Raw genomic sequence first — 20,987 nt, forward strand, 5'->3', positions numbered from 1 at the left:
AAGTGCTGGGGGCGGGTGGGAACTGAGCTTCACCTGTCCTTCTGGTCCCAGGTTACTATGGTGACAACTGTACTAATGTGTGTAACCTGAACCCATGTGAGCACCAGTCCACCTGCACCCGAAAGCCCAGCGCCCCCCACGGCTACACCTGCGAGTGTCCCCCAAATTACCTTGGGCCATACTGTGAGACCAGGTAAGTGGGCCGGGCACACAGTAGCAGGTCCCAGTGGCTACTCCCTACCTCCAGTGTGTCCCTCGGAGCACTGAGAACCTGGCTAAGTGGCAGCCAGGGTCAGAAGGGCCACCCAGGGCCACGCCAGGCAAGAATGGCAGAGGGAGCTCATGCCTGCCTGGGCCCCTCTCTGCAGGATCGACCAGCCTTGCCCCCGAGGGTGGTGGGGGCACCCCACGTGTGGCCCGTGCAACTGTGATGTCAGCAAAGGCTTCGACCCAGACTGCAACAAGACAAGCGGCGAGTGCCACTGCAAGGTGACCGTCCTGACCTCGGCCTTGACCTCTGCTCTGCACCTCCCGGGCCCTCGAGGGGGCCGTGGGGGAGGACTGTCTGCAGAGACTGCGGGCCCTGCGCCTTTACTCTAATGCGGCGGGCAAGTCGCTCTTAGTCCTCATGTGTCTGGGAGGTTGGGGGACCCAGGACCAGTACTTAACTAAGCTCTGGGCCAGCTGGACTGGTTGGTGTCTCTGACGGGCTAACCTCCCGGTCATTGTCAGTTAAATATTTTGAATTCTACTCTTGGGGCGGGGGGAACCTGAGGTCAGGGAGCCTCTCTCCAAGGGGCCACAGCGGAAAGGATCCATGAGCATCCAGCAGAGAGTCTGAGCCAGAAACCCTCTCCCCCTCCTCCCTCCCAGGAGAACCACTACCGCCCCCCTGGCAGCCCCACCTGCCTCCTGTGCGACTGCTACCCCACGGGCTCCTTGTCCCGAGTCTGTGACCCTGAGGACGGCCAGTGTCCATGCAAGCCGGGGGTCATTGGGCGCCAGTGCGACCGCTGTGACAACCCCTTTGCTGAGGTCACCACCAATGGCTGTGAAGGTGGGGCTCCCTCGACGGGTGGGTGGCTCTCCTCACAGTGTGCCAGGTCCTGGTGGAGGCCAGGAGCAGACCCTGGTGTTAGACCCGAGGAGGGAGGGCTGGGGAGCCCAGGCAGAGCTGCAGGGGAGATCTGCTCCCGGGTGACCATGTGTGCTTCCCCGCAGTGAATTACGACAGCTGCCCACGGGCCATCGAGGCGGGGATCTGGTGGCCCCGTACCCGTTTCGGGCTGCCTGCTGCTGCCCCCTGCCCCAAAGGCTCCTTTGGTACGTGCTGAAGGCCTCGAGGCCTAGAATGTGATATGGAGGACTTAGCCTCTCATCGGTGGGGTGAGGGCGGAAAGCCCCTGGCTGCAGATCCCGGGGCCCCCTTTCTGGCTTCCAGGTCCTAGAGGCTCCAGGTCCCATCCTTCCCTGGATCATGGTTCCTCTGCTCCCAAGGGTGCCCAGGGGAATGGCGCCTACATCTTGGACTCTTAACACAAGTGCTGAGAGACCTGCAGTGTGCCCAGCACAGGGCTGGGTGCTGGGGATTCAAAGATGAACCTCACAGGGTTCTCAGCCTGAGCTCATCACCTGGTTTTGGAGTTATGCCACTTGACATGGTCTGGGGAGCAGGGGATGTTGGGTGCTATCCCAGAGGACCCAGCCCTGGATGGGGTTTGGTGCTGATCCTCGGATTGATGATGAGCAGAGTTCTCAAGCAGAGAATGGCTGAGAGCAGAAGGTGGTGGCTGGAGGGGGGCAGGGACACTGGGGGGCTCAAGGAGGCCATGCGCCCATGCTCCTTAGCCCTTGTTTAGGCTCATCTGGCCAAGCCTTTGGCTTTAGTGTTCTGCACACTGTCCTTCCATTTTCACCTGGGCTACAGGAGGGCGGGGCCTCGTCTGCCTGTCTCCCGTCTCTAGCCCACGAGGTCTCAGTGGCCTCCTGGGCTCTCTTCCTGAGGCAGCCCTCTTGGCTTCCTTCCCCAGGGACCGCTGTGCGCCACTGTGACGAGCACAGGGGGTGGCTCCCCCCAAACCTCTTCAACTGCACCTCACTCACCTTCTCAGAGCTCAAGGGCTTTGTAAGTGAACCTCCTCATGGCCACCTCCTCCCTCCCCTTCCCCTGCCCAGTCTCACTTGGCCCATCCAACTTTGAGAAAGGGATTCTGGGATTCGAGCTCCTGCCTCCTGAGGCCCCCACTTGGAGAGGCCGTTTCTCCCCTTGGCTGAGGCCCCTGCACTCCAGTCCTGCCCCCTTGGGACGACCTCTCTGCCGCCGTCCTGCGCTGACCCCCTGCCCTCCCCTCCCTTCTGGTTCCGTCCTAGGCTGAGCGGCTGCAGCGAAACGAGTCGGGCCTGGACTCCGGGCGCTCCCAGCGGCTGGCCCTGCTTCTGCGCAACGCCACCCAGCACACGGCTGGCTACTTCGGCAGTGATGTCAAGGTGGCCTACCAGCTGGCCACACGGCTGCTGGCCCACGAGAGCGCCCAGCGGGGCTTCGGGCTGTCGGCCACCCAGGACGTGCACTTCACTGAGGTGGGGCTCCGAGGGGGCAGGGGTGTCTCATAGTGAGGAGGGGTCTCTGAGTGAGTCTGCTCCTGTGGGCAGTGTCCAGAGCTCTCCCTGCCACGCCTTTGGGCAGCCCCCAGCTGGCGTGAGATCTCCTGAGCCATGGCCCAGCACCTGGGTCACTTAGAACACCTCTTCCCAATGCTTTCCTTGTCTTTATTTTTTAAAATATATTTTTGTTGATTTCAGAGAGGAAGGGAGAGGGGGAGAGAGAGAGAAACATCAGTGTTGAGAGAGAATCATTGATTGTCTGCCTCCTGCACGCCCCCACTGGGGATAGAGCCTGCAACCTGGGCATGTGCCCTGATTGGAAATTGGACCATGACCTCCTGGTTCATAGGTCGATGCTCAACCACTGAGCCACGCCGGCTGGGCCCCAATGCTTTTCGTAGCAAGGTGCCCATAAAAAATAATGTTTGTATTGGAGGCTGGTCTGACCAGGCTTCTCTGCCCACAGTGCCAGGGTAGGGCCTGGGCAGCTCAGAGAGATGAGGAGGAAGGGTTAGAGGGAGGGGAAGGTGGGTGGGGAGCCAGGGCTGGTCTAGGCACAGGCTGGCGCCTGGTAGTGGGGATGAGGGGTGGGGGGCTGCGGGCACAGCCCACCGTGACCATGCCCACCCCCAGAATCTGCTGCGGGTGGGCAGTGCCCTCCTGGACGCAGCCAACAAGCGGCACTGGGAGCTGATCCAGCAGACGGAGGGCGGCACCGCCTGGCTGCTGCAGCACTACGAGGCCTACGCCAGCGCGCTGGCCCAGAACATGCGGCACACCTACCTCAGCCCCTTCACCATCGTCACGCCCAACATCGGTGAGACTGCTGCCCGAGGCGGGGAGGGGTTTGCCGAGAGAGTCCCTGGCGAGGGTGGCCCTACCAGGGCCCTGCCGGCCTCACCGCGGTCTGACCTGCGCCCCCTCCCTAGTCATCTCCGTGGTTCGCCTGGACAAGGGGAACTTCGCGGGGGCCAAGCTGCCCCGCTACGAGGCGCTGAGGGGGGAGCGGCCCCCGGACCTTGAGACCACGGTCATTCTGCCCGAGTCTGTCTTCAGAGGTCAGTGGGGGCCTAAGGGTGGGTCAGGGGCCAGGCTGGCGGGGGGTGTGTGCAGGGCCCCGCTGAGTGGACAGTGTTCCTATCCCAGAAGCACCCCCCGTGGTCAGGCCTGCGGGCCCCGGGGAGGCCCAGGAGCCCGAGGAGCTGGCCCGGCGTCAGCGGCGGCACCCGGAGCTGAGCCAGGGCGAGGCTGTGGCCAGTGTGATCATCTACCGCACCCTGGCCGGGCTGCTGCCCCATAACTATGACCCGGACAAGCGCAGCCTGAGGTGAGTGGCTGGGGAGACCAGGGTAGGAGGGGTGGGGGTTGGGGTGCAGGCTGGTGGGGGAGTGCTGAGACTCAGAGCAGGACCAGGGGTTGCGGGGGCCATCTCAGCGGTGAGGGGCGTGCCCCAGTCATGCAACTACGACCCCCATGGGGATGGTGGACCCGCTTGCCCCGCATCAGGGTTCCCAAGCGCCCCGTCATCAACACGCCCGTGGTGAGCATCAGCGTCCATGACGATGAGGAGCTGCTGCCCCGCGCCTTGGACAAGCCCGTCACCGTGCAGTTCCGGCTGCTGGAGACAGAGGAGCGGACCAAGCCCATCTGTGTCTTCTGGAACCACTCGATCCTGTGAGCCTGCACTGCCCGACCCCCCTGAGGCTTGGGGCCTCTGGGCATCCCAGCCCCCAGGCTCCTGACCCTGCCTCCCTCCCGCAGGGTCAGTGGCACAGGCGGCTGGTCGGCCCGAGGCTGCGAAGTCGTCTTCCGCAACGAGAGCCACGTCAGCTGCCAGTGCAACCACATGACGAGCTTCGCCGTGCTCATGGATGTGTCCCGACGGGAGGTGGGCCCGCGGGGGTGCCCGCAGAGCTGGGGTGGGAGCCCGGGCCCTGGGCTGGGGGCTCAGGCCCTGCTCTTCCTAATGCCCCCCGCCCCTTGCCACCCACCCCGCAGAACGGGGAGATCCTGCCGCTGAAGACCCTGACGTACGTGGCCCTAGGGGTCACCTTGGCTGCCCTGCTGCTCACCTTCCTCTTCCTCACTCTCCTGCGTGCCCTGCGCTCTAACCAGCACGGCATCCGCCGGAACCTGACTGCCGCCCTGGGCCTGGCTCAGCTGGTCTTCCTCCTGGGAATCAACCAGGCTGACCTCCCTGTAAGATGTCCCTCCTCACCCAACCCCCCTAGTTCTCAGCTCGCAGACTCCCGATGAGTCCTCCCCACCCCCCACCCGCCTCAACCTGCTCCTGCAGCAGTAACTGTCCAAGAGCCCAGCCCGGGGCCTGGCCCAGGTTTCCTCTTCTCTAGCTCCCTTACTCCCCCAGCACCCTAGAAACACCTTCCTCTGGCCCAGACTCCCCCTGAAGCACCCCCGACACCCAGGCCGTCACCCTCTGCGGAAGCTGCGCTCGGGGGGTGCCTGGGGTGCCCGGCCTGACCTGGCCCGGCCCTCAGTTCGCTTGCACAGTCATCGCCATCCTGCTGCACTTCCTGTTCCTCTGCACCTTCTCCTGGGCTCTGCTGGAGGCCTTGCACCTGTACCGGGCGCTCACCGAGGTGCGCGACGTCAATGCCGGCCCCATGCGCTTCTACTACATGCTGGGCTGGGGTGTGCCCGCCTTCATCACAGGTACCCCACCCGTTCCGGGCCCCGAGGTCCCACACCCCTTCACGGCCCACCGTCATGCTGCGTTCTCCCACCGTGTCCCAGGCCCAGAGGCGCCACATCCCGATGCCCCAGGCCAGGTTCTCCATCGGTGTCCCTCTGGTTGAACCCAGTCCCTGAAGCCCCCACGCGGGGGCTGGGTCCTCTGTGCCGGAGAGGACGGCATGGACAGATGGGGGGCAGCACCCGTCACTTTCTGTGCCTGGCCCTGTGAGCCCACTTGACGGCCCGACTGCTTCCCAGCAATGACCACCCCTTCCCCTGCTGCTGTCCCTGTGCTGCCAGGTCTAGCCGTGGGCCTGGACCCCGAGGGCTATGGGAACCCCGATTTCTGCTGGCTCTCCATCTATGACACCCTCATCTGGAGTTTCGCTGGCCCCGTGGCCTTCGCTGTCTCGGTGAGTGCTGGAATGGGGGGGCGGGGCTGGGTGTGAGTTGAGTCCTCAGATCCTCGTTGGAAACACTAACACTGAGGCTGCCAGGCCCCGTGGGTGGAAGCTGGCTGCCCCCTGATGATCCCTCGTGCCTCCCCCTCCTCTGCTAGATGAGTGTCTTCCTGTACATCCTGGCGGCCCGGGCCTCCTGTGCTGCCCACCGGCAGGGCTTTGAGAAGAAGGGCCCTGTGTGAGTACAGGGTGTGGGTGCCGGGAAGTGGATGGGCGGCGTTGGGAGGCCGCATGGCCTGGCCTCACTCACGGTCCACCCCGCTCCCCAGCTCGGGCCTGAGGCCCTCCTTCGCTGTCCTGCTGCTGCTGAGTGCCGCGTGGCTGCTGGCTCTGCTCTCCGTCAACAGCGACACTCTGCTCTTCCACTACCTCTTCGCTGCCTGCAATTGCATCCAGGTACCCGGCCGCCCTCGCCTGGGGGAGCCCCACGGAGACAGGACGGGGAGCGGGGCTGTGGGTGCTCCAATGGGCACTGACACAGCTGCTGCCTCCTGCCTGCCAGGGCCCCCTCATCTTCCTCTCCTACGTGGTGCTTAGCAAGGAGGTCCGGAAAGCACTCAAGTTTGCCTGCAGCCGTAAGCCCAGCCCTGACCCTGCTCTGACCACCAAGTCTACCCTGACCTCGGTGAGGGGCCCAGGGCTCAGGGAGGAGGAGGGCTCTCGGGGAGTCGGGGGAGAGGCATGAGGACCCAGAAGCCTGCTCTCTGTGCTTTGGTCCCACTTTCTCTCCATCCCTACATTCTTTCCTGGAAGGAGGAAGGGGCGGTAGAGTGGTATGTGTGGCCTGGGAAGAGGGGGCCCTGAGGGGAGGGGGGCTTTGACTCGGGAGAGCGGGCCTGGAGTTTGGAAGAATCAGGTGAGGAAGTGGCCAGGACAGGTAATCAGGTCCTGAATGCCCAACACCTGAGAACCCCCTGGGCTCCAGGTAAATTCTCCGCGTCTCCCAGGAGGCTCTCAGGAGACAGCTCCTAGTGCCGTCTCTTACCGACAAGCTCGTATACAACCGAGTCCGGGGTGCTGGGGTGCTCAGGGTGCACAGGACTGGCACAGCGATGGCAGAGCCACAAGCACTACTCGGCCGTGCGATGGGAGGCAGCCGAGATGTGGGCCTCTCTCTTCCAGACGTGGGGTGTGGGAGGTGGGACTTGGGGCAGGCTCCCCCAGCTCTTCTGCTTCCAGCCTAGGACCCCCCCCCCCCATCTTGCTCCTCCACTCACTGACCTCTCTGTTCCCCATCCAGTCCTACAACTGCCCCAGCCCGTATGCGGATGGGCGGCTGTACCAGCCCTACGGAGACTCGGTCGGCTCTCTGCACAGCGCTAGCCGCTCGGGCAAGAGTCAGCCCAGCTACATCCCCTTCTTGCTGAGGTGAGCCCAGTGACGAGGTGGGTGGTGGGGGGAGGAGGGAGGAGAAGAGCCCTGTGCATGCCAGGTCCAGCCAGCCGGCTGCTGGGAGTGCGCACCGAGGCTGACCCGGTGGCAGCTTGAGTTAACGGTAAGGGACACAGGGCAGAACTGGGAAACCCAGGAGAACGGGACCCTGGGCAAGGCACAGGCTGACCCGGCCAGCATGGCCTTGTCTTCTTAGGGAGGAGTCCACACTGAACCCTGGGCAGGCGCCCCCTGGCCTGGGGGACCCCAGCAGCCTATTCCTGGAAGGTCAAGACCAGCAGCATGGTGAGGACGGGGGCCCTGACGGCTCGTCGGGTGGGGGTGCAGCTGCCTGGGTTCCACTGAGAGTGGTCAGAGGCAGGTGGGCTGGCTCTGAGCTCTCTCCCCCTCCCAGACCCTGACACAGACTCCGACAGTGACCTGTCCCTAGAAGATGACCAGAGCGGCTCCTATGCCTCGACCCACTCATCAGACAGCGAGGAGGAAGAGGAGGAGGAGGCGGCGGCCGCCTTCCCTGGAGAGCCGGGCTGGGACAGCCTGCTGGGGCCTGGGGCCGAGAGGCTGCCCCTGCACAGCACCCCCAAGGGTGGGCCGGCGCCAGGGCTGTGGCCTTTGGGGGAAGGGGGCGGGCAGAGGGCCTGGGATTCCTGGGGGGCAACACGAGGGCGGTGACTCTCAGCTGTCTGCCTTCTCTGGGACTCATCTACTTCCTTCCTCCACCAGACGGGGTCTCGGGGCCCGGGAAGGCCCCCTGGCCGGACTTTGGGACCACAGCAAAGGAGAGTGGTGGCCATGGGGCCTCTGAGGAGCGTCCTCGGGAGAATGGAGATGCCCTGGCGTGGGAGGGGTCCCTGGGCCCCCTTCCAGGCCTCTCTGCCCAACCTCACAAAGGTGAGTGGGCAGCCTCCCCCCCCACACTTGCCCTGCGGCCGGTGGGGCTCGCTAGGGTCGCCCCGTCCTCTCACCACCTGCTCCTCATGGCACCTGCCCTCCTGGCCCACAGGCATCCTCAAGAAGAAGTGTCTGCCCACCATCAGCGAGAAGAGCAGCCTCCTACGGCTGCCCCTGGAGCAGGGCACGGCGTCTTCTCGGGGCTCCTCGGCCAGTGAGGGCAGCCGAGGCGGGCCCCCTCCCCGCCCACCACCCCGACAGAGTCTCCAGGAGCAGCTGAACGGGGTCATGCCCATCGCCATGAGCATCAAGGCGGGCACGGTGGACGAGGACTCATCAGGCTCCGAGTGAGTGTGGCCGGGGGAGCGGGACGGGGTACAGAGGCCCCGGCTGGGCTCGGACCTCCCCAGCCGGCTCTGGTTGGCAGTCAGAGGACGAACGGGCGGAGTGTGGCCCAGCTCCTTCACGGTGACGTGCCCACAAACCACAGTGCCCTGTGGGCATCGGGCAGAGCGGGAGGGTGGGGAGCTGGGCTGCTTTTCTGTTTCCTTCTTCTGGTGGAAGCTTCTCCCTGTCTCCTCTGCTCCGACTAACCCTCCGTCTGCCTTTTCTGTCGCTTCCTTTCCTGCCTCTCCAGATTCCTCTTCTTTAACTTCCTGCATTAACCCTGGGCCGGTGGTTCCTACACCCCAGGCTCCCTTGCCTTCCCCAGCGGCACTCATGCCCACTCCTGTCTTGTGCTTTATCCTGCCCCCGCTCCCTGCCGCCCGCCGCCTGCCCGCAGCAGCGATGAAACGTCCATCTGAGGAGCCTGGGCTTTGCCGGGAGGGGCACCCCCCCCCCCAAGGCCATCTAGTGCCAACTCCCTCCCCCACCAGCCCCTCACTGCACTTTGGACCCCTGGGGCCAACATCTCCAAGACAAAGTTTTTCAGAAAAGAGGAAAAAAAAAATTTAAAAAAGGATCTCCACTCTCATGACTTCAGGGATTAATTTTTTTTATACGCTGGAAACTGACCCCCATTCCCTTCCCAAAGAGGATAGGACCTCCAGGAGGCTCCCAGCCTCTCCTCGGTTTCCCATCTGCTGTGCCTCTGGGAGGAGAGGGACTCTTGGGGGGCCTGCCCCTCATTTGCCATCACCAAACGGAAAGGACGAAGCCACACGCACCCAGGGCGCCGAGCCCCGCCTGGGCCGCCCCTCCCAGGAACTGAAGAAGCCTGTCTGGAGAGGGAGCCGAAGGACTCGGCGCCCCCGGACCCCCAAATGCTGCATGAACACATTTTGAGGGGAACCCGTGCCCCGGGCGGCGGCCGGGCCACCCCTGCTCCTCTCCTTTTCCTGGACTCGGCCACGCGCTGCAGCCCAGGCGTTTGCTCAGTTCGCTGACCCAAAAGTGCTTCATTTCCCTGCCAGACCCGCACGCCGCGCGGGGAAGGCCAGTCACGTTCAGTTGCGCTTCTTTGCTGTTGTGTGGGTGGGACGGGGAGAAGAGTGAACACAGTGCCGGCTCAGTCGCTCCCGGCATCGGCCGCAAGCCTGGGCTCTGGGGTCCTCCCAAGATCAGGCCGGCAAACCCACTCAGCTGCTGTGGCCTCTGAGACATGTTCTAGTTTTAACCCCTTCTGGGAATTGGCTCTCTTCTTCAAAGGACCAGGTCCTGTTCCTCTTTCTCCTTCTCCCCCCGCCCCAGCTCCCTGCGAAGAGAGAGTTAATATATATTTTTTATTTATTTGCTTTTTGTGTGTGTGTGTGGGGATGGGTTGGTATCTGGTCCCAGGGGGTCTGATGTGGCTGTTACAGGTTGGGTGTGTGCCCCGCAGTCCTGGCATGGGGCCCGAGGCCCTTCCCCTTGCTCCAGGCTGTCATCTCCCTGCCCCTCCTCCCCCTCCTCAGTTTTGCCAACTGCTACTCATGTGAGTCACCGTTTCTGCTAAGCATGTAATCCAGACTCGTCATGGACTTGCCTCTGGAGCAGGTGAAAAAGCTCCCGTTTCTCATGTGTAAGGCTGGTCTCTGGCTTTCCTGCCCCGGTTTCTCCCCTCCCCCCTCAGTAATTCCTGCAAAGGGTTAAACACGTCACTGGTTTTCACTACTGATGACTTGACTTAAAAAAATACAAAGATGCTGGATGCTAACTTGACATTAACCATCAGATTGTACAGTTTGTTACTGTAAATATCGTAGGGTTTTGTGCTTGTTTTTGTTGTTTTATTTTTTCCATTTTCCCATACTACTGAATAAACTAGTTCTGTGCGGGTTGAGCGCTGTCATCATTGCTTCGGTGCGGTGCTCATCTTTCTGGCCTTTAAAAATAAGAGCAGGCAGGACCAGGAGGTCAGGGAATCAGACAACAAGTGGCTGGTGTGAGCTAGACTCGCTACCAACATCCCAGCATGCTCCCCAAAGAGCCTCATCAACACAGAGCCCGTGTCCCGGCATTTCCAAGGAAGATGTGGCGGGAAAGTATCATTTTCGCGAGGAGAGACTTGTGTAGCTGGAGAGGAGGCTGGAGAAGGGACTTGTGTAGCTGAAGAGGAGGCTGGAGAAGGGACTTGTGTAGTTGAAGAGGAGGCTGGCGGAGCAGGCAGGTTTCCAGCCCAAACCCCCAGGGCTTGCACCCTGTGGGCAGAATTCAGGAGACAGGGAGGGCGGAGTTGAGAGGCTGGTGGGAATTTCAAGGCGCTTAGTGACAGGGCACCTCCTAACACTACTTCTCTGGGCCACGTTGGGTGTTTATTTCCCAATGGAAATGAAGCAGCTGCTCATACTCCAAGACAACTGTGTCCTCCGCAACATTTCTTCTGTCCCCAAGTTTTGTGTTTTTTCAAAGGTCTGTTTAACAAAGAGGTGGGCAGTTAAGGGTGGTGATTAAGAACACAGTCCCAGGCCCTGGCGGGGTAGCTCCCTTGGTTAGAGCATTGTCCTGATATGCCAAGGTTGTAGGTTCAATCCCCGGTCAGGGTACATACAAGAAGCAACTAATGAATGCATGGATGCAACAGATCAGTGTTTCTCTCCTTCTCTCTCTCAAATCAATCAATACATTTTTTTTAAAAAAAGGAACACAAACCCAAGAACTGGATTGAGTGGCTTCATCTCTCAGCCTTAGTTTCTCTGCCTGCAAAATGAGGATGATATTAACATCTGCCTAATTGAGCTTTTATGAGAATTAAATGAGTTAACACACACACAGTGCTTAGAACCGTTCACAGTGCATAGCAAGAAGTCCATAAACGTTGGTTTCCCCTGTTACTACTGGGTGGGGGCAGGGGTGGATGCATAGAGAAAAATAGAAAGCCAGACCTAAGGGAAGGAAGGAAGCAGGTAGCTGACCAAGGACTGCTGTGGCAGGCAGGCCTCCTCCCTAGTTGGCACTGCCTACTAGGTTCAAGCAGGTTTGGAGGGGGTTGGGGTGAGGGTGGGGATAAAACTCAGGACTGACCAAGAGGGCCAGAGGAACATGCCGTGTCCTCTCTGGCCACCAGGTGGCAACAGCACATGGTTTTGCTGCTGCTTTTGCTTCTAAGAACCCAGCATGGCGTGGCCCATGCCCAGGTCACACCTGCCATTTGCTGGCCACACCCACACCTATGTGCCTGCCTAGTCTTGCATTCCTCCAGTGCTTCTGTCAGAGCAGGCAGTGAGGACCAGACCCTGCTCACTAGACCCCAGTGCGGGGCCCAGCTGGGAAGCACACGTGAGATGTTCCGGCCTCCACCAAATTTCTCCGGAGTCAAAGGCTCAGCGTGTCTCCACACCGCCTCCCCCAGCTCCATTCTGGGAACCCTAGAGTTGTTGCAAGAGTTGTTGCAAGAGGCTGAGGGAAAGGTGAAGGTCTAGACAGCCGCCACTGTGATAGAGGTGAATGTGTGAAAAGAGCCTGGCGATCAGCCATAAACAAGGAGAAGAAAGCAGCGAAGGGCCCCTGGCCTGGGAACAGAGAAAGGGCATTGCAATACCTCAGTCAGGCACTTATGTGCATATAAGCCTGGGCAGGGTGGGCACCAGCTGGCATCCACTTCCTGCACCCAGTTGCCTGTTGCTTCAAGTCATGGCCTGGCCTTCAAGAAGGGGCATTCTTGCCCTAACTGGTTTGGCTCAGTGGATAGAGCGTCGACCTGCGGACTGAAAGGTCCCAGGTTTGATTCCGGTCAAGGGCATGTACCTTGGTTGCGGGAACATCCCCAGTAGGAGGTGTGCAGGAGGCAGCTGATCGATATTTCTCTCCTATCAATGTTTCTAACTCTCTATCCCTCTCCCTTCCTCTCTGTAAAAAAAATCAATAAAATATATTAAATTTAAAAAAGGGGGCATTCTCTCAAAACTCACAAGGAGTTGAGTTGCTTCTGGTTGCAAAATCAAAGGCTGTGAGAAGAGGGAGACTATTAAATCTGCTCTAAAGGAGTCTTTGTCATTCATCGTACTGCCCGCCTTGCTCTCAGGTATCTCTTTCAGTAAAGGAATGAAATTCTCCGCCACATACAAATCACAACACTGGGCGCTGCAGGGGCTTATACATCCTGGTGCCAGCCCTGGAGCCCAGTAGAGATAAGAGGAGACCAACAACCCTAATGAAGTGAAGGGGAACGTGAAGTGTCCTGGTATCTTCTGCCTGAGGCAGTCAGGGAGGCTGAAGACTCTTAAGTGCCTAAGTGCCCCTCAGCCCGTAAGTACAGCAGACAAGATTCTGCTCCATTCTCCTGCCCTGAAGGGACACCCAAGTTTAACATATAAATACTTGCCTAGCTTGTTTGGCTCAGTGGATAGAGTGGCAGCCTGTGGACTGAAGGGTCCCTGGTTTGATTCCGGTCAAGGGCACATGCTCAGGTTGTGGGCTCAATCCCCAGTGGGAAGTGTGCAGGAGGCAGCCAATCAATGATTCTCTCTCATCACTGATGTTTCTCTCTCTCTCTCTTCCTTCTTCTCTGAAATCAATAAAAATTAAAATATAAATACTTTACCGAGATCTTGACTTGACAGCATCACACACTGTGAATTAAGCTCTACTTAACTTTACCTGGACCTTTTAATGACATTCAAACCCTGGGAAAAGGCAGCCTGCTTCCAGCTAATACCAACAAGGGGGTAGTTACAGCCCGATTCGCTGGAATCTCGAGGCCCTGGGGCCTATTCAGGCGCCTCCGCCTGGGAAGCCCATCCTGGCTCCCTCTTTGGAATTACACAGGCGTTCACTCTAAATGTGTTAGAAACTGGAGCAGGATTTGCTTTCACATATGCAGAGAATATAAAAATACGCTCACTTTATTTTAGAAAAGTATAGACCAAAGGAGTCAGTTTATCATAAACTGGCCTGTTACGATTCACAGAATTCACAGGAAGCAAGTTCCGGAGGCCAGGTGCCTGCCTCTGCTTCGCCAAACAGGCCGGAGTCCAGTAGGGGATGTGATTCAGGGGGACTGCTCCTGGGAGAGCAGGGAGGTCAGCGACAGAGGCCATTCCCATGTTCATGCCCAGTGACCCTTGGCCTGGGGATGAACACAGACTGGGGGTGGATGAGGACAACCCACTCTCCTGCACTTCCCTCCCATCTGTTTGTTCATTTCACTGCCGGGAGGTGACTTCTTTTCCCTCATATTCCAATCGGAGAGTCTGAATCCCCTCCAGCTCCACCCTAATCCACCCCATCTCCCTGGGGCACCAGCCGTGGTGGCATCTCTTCCTCTTGCCCCTGAGCCAGAATCTGCAGGAGTCCGGAACTGCCTCCAACGCGAGGGCTTGGGAGGCCGGAGAGGAGGCGAGTCCAGGCAGGGACTGTCGTGGTTGGTTACTGAATTCTTGCTTGCTGTCCTGATCTCTTTACCTAAAGAGACAGAAGGAGGAAGTGCTGGATTGCCCTTCTTCCTCGAGCCCATGTCACCCAGCTGAGCTCAAGTTTCTCAGAAAGAAACGGGACACCCCAACTTCCAGGCTCCCCTCCTCTCCGCCATCTTGCCACACAGGATTCAGGGCTGATGTGCCCAATAGCTCAGAAGCCCAGAGGACAGGGGAGAGAGAGCACCCTAACCAGCCTTACCTGGTAGGTCTTGGGGCTGCAGCTTTCCGGGGGGGCTGCAGATGGCTGCGAGTGGCACCAGGAAGATTTGGTCGCTGGGAAACAGGAACTTGATGGGGGCCCACAAAAGAAATGAGTTATCAGAAAGGACAAGTGACGGTCTCACAAAGATCAACACTGGATGAAGGCAGGGTGGGTGAGTTTGGGATTAGTGCTTTCCCTCTCACCCAAGGTAAAAACATTTCAAAGGTATTTGAAAACGAAGGCTCAAACCAGGGGTCCTCAAACTTTTTAAACAGGGGGCCAGTTCACTGTCCCTCAGACCGTTGGAGGGCCGGACTATAGTTTAAAAAAAAAAACTATGAACAAATTCCTATGCACGCTGCACATATCTTATTTTGAAGTAAAAAAACAAAACGGGAACAAATACAATATTTGTATTTGCATGTGGCCCGCAGGCCGTAGTTTGAGGACCCCTGGCTCAAACTCTTGGCCCAGTCCCACATTCTCTCCAAACACACCATCTTCAAATAGAGTTGTAAGGAAGATGGAGAAAGTGGTCACTGCTACTAGCTCTGGGAGAGTGCAGAGCTGGGCGAGGGTAGGTATTCTTACTCCTAACTTCCTGTCCGATGTCCATTCCTCCTTACCTCTGTGCCCTGCAGCACCTGGTCTTGGAAGTCCTTTCCGAGTTGACACTGACTCTGAAGCTAGGGCACCTCTGCTGGGTGGTACACTCCGGCTGCTGAGTGGCACTCGGCTGACAGGCTTGGGGATGGCTGAGGGGACAGGTAGTCGACTGGAAGGTTTAGCAGCTGCTCCCTGTGGCCGAGACAGGCGCTGACAGTTGCTGGTAGAAGGCTGTGGGGCCAAGACCGGTCTGACGGGGCCTGGCGGGCCTGGGGCAGAGGGATTTTGGGTAAGCTCCACATCTTCCCTCTTCCCATTTACCCCCAGCTTTGCTGCCTGGGTCCTCTCACTTGCTGTTGCTCTCCCACTGGGCCCAGCTTTCCCCCGGGTTGGAGGAGTTGATCGTGTTGGAGGAGTTGATCGTGTTGGAGGAGTTGATCGGGTTGGAGGAGTTGATCGGGCTGGAGGAGTTGATCGGGCTGGAGGAGTTGATCGGGCTGGAGGAGTTGATCGGGCAAGAGGAGAAGATGCTGGGCTTTTGGATGTGGGGAACAGATTGCAAGTGGGCGACTCCTGAAACACACACACACAGAGAGAGAGAGAGAGAGAGAGAGAGAAGCTAAAATGGAAAAAGAATCTGTTCTGCTGGCTGAGGGATAGAGGTGGAGAGTTGCCTAGATCCCAGTAAGGAAGGGCAGCAGCTAGCTGCTAACTTCATCACCACCACCACCATTTATTGCGAGCTTATTATAGACGGTATAGAGCTCTGCACAGACACAGTGGAAAGTGCATGGCTTACGGTATCTGTTAATTCCAACAATTCTGTGAGGTAGAATTTCACTATCCCCATTTTACCAACAAGGAGCCACTCTATGCCTGTACTGTGTCTGGGGCCACACATCCAACCCAGAGCTGCTACACTCACCCTCTTCACGCTGGAGGGCTTCTTTCCAGATGCTGCCCGAAGAGCCCTGACGGACCCCTTCCTATCGCTGCCCCGGAGTCGGGGTGTCAGGCTGCTTGGAGAGGGGGTGCTCCGAGCGGAAGAGCTCACAGTGGGCAGCAGGTCTCGGACAGGACTGTCCTTCAGCACAAAGGTCTCCCTCCGAGGGCCGGGCTTCACCCTGCGCGGCCCCGGGCTCTCGCCGGCCCTCTCGCGCTCCTGCAGGGCGCACTGCTCCAGCTGCGCCGCCAGCCTGTTGGCCTCATCGAGGACCTCCTCCATCTTCGCTGGGCTGAGGCGGCCTAAGCTGAACCTCACGCCCTGGGGGGTGGGGGCCACTGCATTGAGGTCGCCCCGGTGGGAGAGGCCCCGCCGGAGGGGTTTCTCTGGAGTTGCCAACACTGGTATGTCGTCCTCCTCACGACTGAGACAGAAAACAAACCAGTGACCACACAGGGGAGAGCAGGAGACTGCGACACAGCAGAGCCAGGGACACAACCCCAAACCCCAATGCCCACGCTGGCCTCTGGGTGCTGAGACACCCGCTTCCGTGAAGCCTAAGAGGCCGTTAGCATTTACTGACATTGGCGATCACTCGGGGATGAAGATGCAGCGAATCCACTTACCCTTCTTAACACCCTGCAATCTCATTCCAGCTTCTCCCTTCTCCCCTTGCCCAGTAATGGTGTCTTAGGGGCCCAAGCAAACCAGCCACCAGCCGCCCCAGTGCATCCCAACTTGGTAAATTACCAACCCAGGCCCCAGAGGCCAAAAATTCAGCAGTAGGGGGTGGTGGTGGGGGTGTGGTTAGAGACAGAGGCATCGTTGGAGGAAAGTAAGCAGCATAAAGAAAGAGGCTGGTACCTGTCCGATGGTGACAGCCCTCCGAAGTCCAAGGTCTCATCCACTATAAACTTTACATCTGTAGTGGGGGAAGGAATGAATGCCCGTTGTGGGTCCCTAAGGTGCTCCCAATTGCAGGATCTCAATCTTCCCTTCCGGATTTCCTTACCTTCCTGCAAATCGCCCATGTTCCAGCCCGCAGGAGCAGCACTCAGCTTGGACCTGAAGTGGAGACAAAGCATACCTTTCCTCGGGTCTCCATCCTGCCCAAGGCTCCCGGCTAGACTCAGAGCGCCAGCCAGGGGTCACGCTGCAGTCAAGCAAGCGTCCCAGGAGGAGCACCTGCCCCGGTTCACCGCCGTTATCTCCGGGGACGGTGCGGAGAGCTCCCCCTACACTTTATCGCCCTCCGCAGACGGCCCTCCCGCCCCCCTGCGAGCCCGCCTCTCCGCGTTGGGGGCGCTCTCCGCGCCCATATTCCTCCCACCCACCGTCCTGCGGGTTCTTCCTCTCCCCAAGCCACCTTTCCACGCCCCGCGGGAGCACACCGCAGCCTACCGCGAGCTCTCACTTCCCGCCCCGCCGCATCTCCCGCGGACGGAGCTTCCCTCCCACCACTTAGTCCCGGGAATCGGCTCCGAGGGGGCGGGGCTCCTTTCGAATCTCTCAGGCCCCACCCACTCCGACCACACGCATGCAGTGATTGGCGGATCCCGGCGTCCTCAGCCCTCGGGGGGCGGGGCGGCGGCGGGCAGCTGGCCGGAAGTCTGCAAGCTGGGGGCGGGCTGGAGAGCGGTTCCCAGAAAGACTCCATCCGGGGGTCTGCAGCGGGGGACGACGGGAGCGCGCACGCGTGCGCCTGGAGGTCTTCGCGCGACCATGAGTGTGGGGGTTTGCCCGTCGTCACCCCCTCTTTTCCGCCTCCTCGTTTTGCTTGGCGGAGCGGGGGCTGCGGCTCCCGGGACCCGCGCGGTCACCTGACGCCCCTCGCGGCTGTGGGCCGAAAGCTCCGCCTGAGGAAATTCGTTTTCTTGGGCTCCCGCCACGTGCCCGCGCCGTTTTTGCCAGATTTCCTCAGGGGTGACCTTTCCTGGTTACGGAAACACCTAACCATCCGTAATTTAGGTATGTTGAGGTTGTCCGAGGAGGACAGGCAGCTGCCACGGCTTTTAAAGCAGGAACGTTCACAGAGCCTGAACGGCGTGTGAACTACAGCACAGGGAGCACGGTCCATGGTGTAACTATGTAGGGGCCGGGTGGGACTAGACTTACCGGGTGCTCACCTCATCTCTATATATAAAAGCCTAAGTGGCCGGCCCACCAGTCGCTATGACGCGCACTGACCACCAGGGGCAGAAGCTCACCGCAGGAGCTGCCTCCTGGTGGTCAGTGTCCTCCCACAGGGGGAGAGTCGTTCAGCCAGAAGCCAGGCTCACAGCTGGCGAGTGTAGCTGAGGCGGCAGAGCCTCTCCCGACTCCGCAGCAGCGGCACCGAACCCCGAGCTACTGAACCCCGAGCTACCGAGCAGCTGGCCAGGATAAGCCTGAGTGGCCCGACCCCGGCTCAGGCTCCTCCCTGGCTGCCTGCCGCTTGGCCCACTGCTACATCCCCCAGGGGATGTCCGACTGCTGGTTTAGGCCCAGTCCCCATATATATATATATATGAAAACCGGCAGTCAGACATCCCCCCAGATGGCGAGGGGGTGCAGGCCAGGCTGAGGGACCCTGCACAAATCTGTGCACCGGGCCTCTAGGAAGTTATATAAATATCTAACCACCATGCTATACACCTGAAACTGATAACATTGAATGTCCATTGTAATTGAAAGCTAAAATAATTCAAAAAATAAAGGTGATGGAAAAGGAAAAAAAGGGAGGCTTTAACGACAGGGAGAATTAGGTTCAAATTCAGCCCTGACACCTGGGTGTACATGGGAGGCAGGCTTGAGCCTATTTTTCTATTTGGCCCCTGGGTTTTCTGTGAAGGGAAGATCCTGACAGTGATATGATTCAGAGCATAATTATGAATATCAGGTTTTATTCTGTGTGCCTAGGAGCTTTTGAGGGGGTTTGTAACTTTCTCCCTCTAAACTCAAAGCTGTGTTCATAAACCCCTGAAGCCTCCTCATTAGGGGTTATCTCTCTGTTGTTTCCAGATGTTGCCTGGGAATAGACGGGGCCACAAGTCAACAGAGCTTCTTAGAAATGTTCTAAAGATTTTTTGTCCTAAAAGTGGCCAAAGAGCTTTCCTGTAAACCAGGGGTGGGGAACCTTTTTTACGACCAAGGGCCAGTTGATATTTATAACATCATTCCCGGGCCATGCAAAAGTATCCACGTAAAAATTAGCCTGGTGTATTTGGTCAAACATTTAATTAACTCGCCCTTAATGCCTTGGCAGGGCCAGACCAAATGATTTCAGGGGTCTTACGCCGGGGCCGCGGGCCAGCGGTCCTCCCCGCCCCCCCTCCCCTGCAAAGAGCCTGAACTTGAGTCTCCAGCACTTGTGACCATCATTTGGGCCATTTGTGGGCTATTTTTTTTTTTTTTTTTTTTTTGTCTGCTTCCTGGTTTTCAGTGCTACAGTTGAGATGGTGAGGTTTGCAGGAATGAGATGTTGCTGTAAAAAAAGAAATGCCACAGGGAGCAAAGGAGCCTTGGAATTTAATGGCGTGACCAGGGAAAGGGTGGGGAGGCTCAGAACCTGCAAGCTTAGGTGAGGAAGCCCTGAGAGAGGAGGATGGCTTCTTTTCCCCAGGCTTGTGGGTGAATGTGGAATTTTAGTTGCTTGGAGGATTCAGGTTCTATGGAGGTGGGGAAGCCAGAGCCAGATGCCTCCCTCTCTCCGTGGCAAAGTGGAGATTTGGGGGAAAGAAGCTGTTAATTAACTGTACTTTTTTCTTCCCCTAGGAACAGCCTGAGTGGGGAAACGCTGCACTTACTTCTTCACCCACCTTCAGGTAAGCGGGGGAAGCAGTTTTAGCAAATTGGAAGTTAGTGTCTCCTAAGGAAACACATCTTCAATTTTTTATCGCTGAATGATGATTTTGAAAGCTCTCCCTGGAGCACGCCTGCCTTTCCCTCCACCCATGCGTTAGTTACCATTACCTTCCTCACTCCCAAGCTCCAAGAGCCCTTCCTTTATCTCTATAACTTGTTTCCTAAGCCCATTTCTTCTAGGAATTACTTTTTCTACCTCTGTGATTTTACAAATAAATGTTCTCTTGTTGAAAACAAAACAAAAACAATGGAACTACTTTCTCTTTCAAATGACATCAAAGTCAGAAAAACAGATTTTAGGTACAATAATTCTTCACTCGGCATAAAGCTACTAATCTGGAAACTATTGGTCCCCCTCAACTCAACCCCAAATGGTATATACGTATGAACAGGTGGATAAATAATAAATAAGTGAATTAATGAAGAAATTACACCCCCTTCCAGGCACATGGTAGGTCTTCATTCAGAAGGTACTCCACAGTGTTGAATGCATAAATGAAGAAATTAAGGATTCCATTGCAGTTCTCATTGAATGCAGAAAGAGTAACTGTGACTGCGGGTCTTACTCAGTGTGCAGATTTTATTCCTTCACCATGAAGGTTAAGAATGTATGAACTTTAAGGGATGGCCTTTGAGCATTTTAACAAACAGCAGAGGCATAGGGCTGTGGGCTAAGGCCAGAGGTCTGGCTGATCCTGAGGGCATCATTGCTGGGCATTCACTCCTTCCTGACCTAGGCCCTGCTTGGTTGGAGTTCCCTCTTGGCCATTGTGTACATGACTGGTTGGCTCTGGTCTCTGCCCCTCACTCCCAACAGTCTCAGCAGGGGTTACATCCATTAGATCCTACAAATGATTTCTGTGACTGTTTTCTCAAGGATGGTACATAAGCAGTCATATTCTAGATACATAGGAAGAAGTTAATTTATAATAGACCATGGATGCCTTGGGGCATTAGCACTTAATTCCCATAGAACTTCAGTTGAGAGAGGCTGGAATAGATACTTTGCCTCAACTTAAAATAGACCTTCGATCTGAACAGAAAAGCCTTTCACACTCTACTCAGCAATATATCTCCTTCCTCCTCAAAACGTTGCCTAATATTTACTAGATCCTGGAAATCTTTTCTTTCTTAAGCTCATACCTGCTACAGTGAGGATCACTGAGTGAAAGAGGTGAAGGAAAATAAGGAAGGCTCCAGCTCAAACACACCTGGTTCAAATGCTAGCTCTGCTACTACCACCTGCATACTTGGAACAACTTATGAGCTTCAGTTTACTCATTTATTAAATGAATATTAAAGAGACAAAGCTCTTAGTTCCATGACTGTTGCATAGAAGGCTATTTGCGTTATATATACAGTGGGGCAAACGTAGATTTACAGTTCATATGGAAAAGAATACAATAATAATACAAGAATAAACTGTTTTGCATACTCACAACTATAAAGCTACTTTTGCCCCACCCTATTACTGTGTGTAACAAACCACCCCAATATTCAGTGGCTTGAAAAAA

At 57.5% G+C, this 20,987-nt stretch overlaps 2 protein-coding genes across 12 annotated transcripts in view; one reads left to right on the forward strand and one right to left on the reverse strand.

The window, feature by feature from the left end:
* The window catches only part of CELSR2 (cadherin EGF LAG seven-pass G-type receptor 2), a 24,903-nt gene extending 14,601 nt beyond the window's left edge, over window positions 1-10,302 (forward strand). The window contains exons 12-34 of one of the 2 annotated variants that reach the window (XM_070397409.1): window positions 52-193; window positions 369-489; window positions 874-1,057; window positions 1,222-1,323; window positions 2,031-2,125; window positions 2,371-2,580; window positions 3,238-3,421; window positions 3,534-3,662; window positions 3,754-3,931; window positions 4,111-4,278; window positions 4,366-4,492; window positions 4,603-4,803; window positions 5,103-5,277; window positions 5,599-5,711; window positions 5,858-5,937; window positions 6,029-6,155; window positions 6,262-6,384; window positions 7,000-7,127; window positions 7,348-7,436; window positions 7,546-7,737; window positions 7,875-8,042; window positions 8,155-8,389; window positions 8,680-10,302. In XM_070397409.1, coding sequence (XP_070253510.1) covers window positions 52-193; window positions 369-489; window positions 874-1,057; window positions 1,222-1,323; window positions 2,031-2,125; window positions 2,371-2,580; window positions 3,238-3,421; window positions 3,534-3,662; window positions 3,754-3,931; window positions 4,111-4,278; window positions 4,366-4,492; window positions 4,603-4,803; window positions 5,103-5,277; window positions 5,599-5,711; window positions 5,858-5,937; window positions 6,029-6,155; window positions 6,262-6,384; window positions 7,000-7,127; window positions 7,348-7,436; window positions 7,546-7,737; window positions 7,875-8,042; window positions 8,155-8,389; window positions 8,680-8,707 — 3,299 coding nt within the window. In that variant the 3' untranslated portion in view covers window positions 8,708-10,302. Of the gene's footprint in view, window positions 1-51; window positions 194-368; window positions 490-873; window positions 1,058-1,221; window positions 1,324-2,030; window positions 2,126-2,370; window positions 2,581-3,237; window positions 3,422-3,533; window positions 3,663-3,750; window positions 3,932-4,110; window positions 4,279-4,365; window positions 4,493-4,602; window positions 4,804-5,102; window positions 5,278-5,598; window positions 5,712-5,857; window positions 5,938-6,028; window positions 6,156-6,261; window positions 6,385-6,999; window positions 7,128-7,347; window positions 7,437-7,545; window positions 7,738-7,874; window positions 8,043-8,154; window positions 8,390-8,679 lie in introns of both variants that reach the window. The other variant, XM_070397408.1, reaches the window with a different exon arrangement.
* Window positions 9,521-17,083, reverse strand: PSRC1 (proline and serine rich coiled-coil 1). 10 transcript variants are annotated; one of them, XM_070397418.1, is made up of 8 exons: window positions 16,643-16,873; window positions 16,495-16,552; window positions 15,613-16,054; window positions 15,038-15,260; window positions 14,708-14,956; window positions 14,079-14,166; window positions 11,627-11,640; window positions 9,521-9,719 (listed from the first exon to the last, which is right to left on the reverse strand). In XM_070397418.1, exons 1-8 carry the CDS (start codon window positions 16,713-16,715, stop codon window positions 9,553-9,555), a joined length of 1,314 nt encoding a protein of 437 aa, XP_070253519.1. In that variant the 5' UTR covers window positions 16,716-16,873; the 3' UTR covers window positions 9,521-9,552. The 10 variants fall into 10 exon arrangements, with proteins under 10 accessions (XP_070253519.1, XP_070253515.1, XP_070253518.1 ...); XM_070397414.1 differs by lacking the exons at window positions 9,521-9,719; window positions 11,627-11,640 and adding exons at window positions 13,238-13,865; window positions 16,965-17,083 and having other exon boundaries at window positions 16,643-16,695; XM_070397417.1 differs by lacking the exons at window positions 9,521-9,719; window positions 11,627-11,640 and adding exons at window positions 13,238-13,865; window positions 17,032-17,079 and having other exon boundaries at window positions 16,643-16,695.
* Window positions 17,084-20,987: the final 3,904 nt, after the last annotated feature.

Source organism: Myotis yumanensis, unplaced genomic scaffold, assembly GCF_028538775.1.
Source record: "Myotis yumanensis isolate MYYU_CA2020_CCGP unplaced genomic scaffold, mMyoYum1.0.hap1 SCAF_17, whole genome shotgun sequence".
Classification (NCBI taxonomy): domain Eukaryota; kingdom Metazoa; phylum Chordata; class Mammalia; order Chiroptera; family Vespertilionidae; genus Myotis; species Myotis yumanensis.